General features: G+C 42.0%; 1 protein-coding gene across 1 annotated transcript in view; it reads left to right on the top strand.

The window, feature by feature from the left end:
* Positions 1 to 1,085, top strand: part of cog4 (component of oligomeric golgi complex 4) — an 8,950-nt gene that overhangs the window by 6,731 nt on the left and 1,134 nt on the right. The window contains exons 15-18 of the mRNA XM_035652391.1: positions 112 to 204; positions 284 to 367; positions 474 to 575; positions 833 to 961. Of these exons, the coding sequence (XP_035508284.1) occupies positions 112 to 204; positions 284 to 367; positions 474 to 575; positions 833 to 961 (408 nt within the window). The remainder of the gene's footprint in view (positions 1 to 111; positions 205 to 283; positions 368 to 473; positions 576 to 832; positions 962 to 1,085) is intronic.

Raw genomic sequence — 1,085 nt, 5'->3', positions numbered from 1 at the left:
GAGAGAGAGAGAGAGAGGAATGTATCATGTATCCAAGGTCTTGTAAATGTGTGAAAATTAGACCCAGCTGTGGTTTAAAGTTTCATACTCTGACATGATTTTATTTCACAGGAGGGTCTGACTGAGTTAAACACAACAGCCATAAAGCCTCAGGTCAAACCGTGGATCAGCAGCTTCCTGTCCATTTCACACAACGTAGAGGAGGTAATTGTATCAGAGTAGTGAACAGAAATAAATCGGAGGTCATGAAACATGTGGCTGTAACTGCTGGTGTTCCCCACAGGAGGAGTTTAATGATTATGAAGCTAATGATCCCTGGGTGCAGCAGCTCATCGTTAACTTGGAGCAGCTCATGGCAGAGTTCAAGGTATCTTGTCTGCGCAACATTTCAGCTGCGACTCCAAATATGTATGAATTCCTCCTTCCTGTTTTTTTTTTTTTTTTTTAAAAACATCTCTCTTCCTCCTCACCAGACGGCTCTCTCTCCCGTTATCTACGACACGCTGACCAGCCTGATGACCAGTTTGATATCGATTGAAATGGAGAAGACTGTCCTCAAATGCTCATTCAGCAGGGTGAGGAGCCAGGGCTCTGCCACAAGGTGGCGTCGAGCACCCTGCGCATCACGTCATAACACATCACTGACACACATGTGGTGAAAAGCCTTAAGCAATGATTTATTAATGGGTCCAGAAAGGCCTGCAGGAGAGGATGCTTCCTCTTTGCACGATAGCATCTTACTATTTTGAGCAGTGTGTTTACAAGAAGCCTCTAAATGAACGCTTTTACTTTGTACATCATATTCACTGTATCTGATATTTTTGTGTCGTAGCTCGGAGGGCTGCAGTTCGATAAAGAGCTTCGGTCTCTTGTGGCGTACCTCACCACTGTGACCACCTGGACCATCAGGGATAAGTTTGCTCGTCTCACACAAATGGCCACCATCCTCAACCTGGAGCGGGTAATTTAGATCATTTTACACACACTTACACAGAATATACAGTATATAAAAGCTAATTTTTCTAATTATTATTATTATTATTATTATTATTATTATTATTGTTCATTTCATTTTTTAATTGAGT

Source organism: Morone saxatilis, unplaced genomic scaffold, assembly GCF_004916995.1.
Source record: "Morone saxatilis isolate NCDOM2014 unplaced genomic scaffold, NCSU_SB_2.0 Contig11, whole genome shotgun sequence".
Classification (NCBI taxonomy): Eukaryota; Metazoa; Chordata; class Actinopteri; family Moronidae; genus Morone; species Morone saxatilis.
Note: the sequence above shows the minus strand (reverse complement) of the source record. Positions and strands in the feature narration are given on the sequence as shown.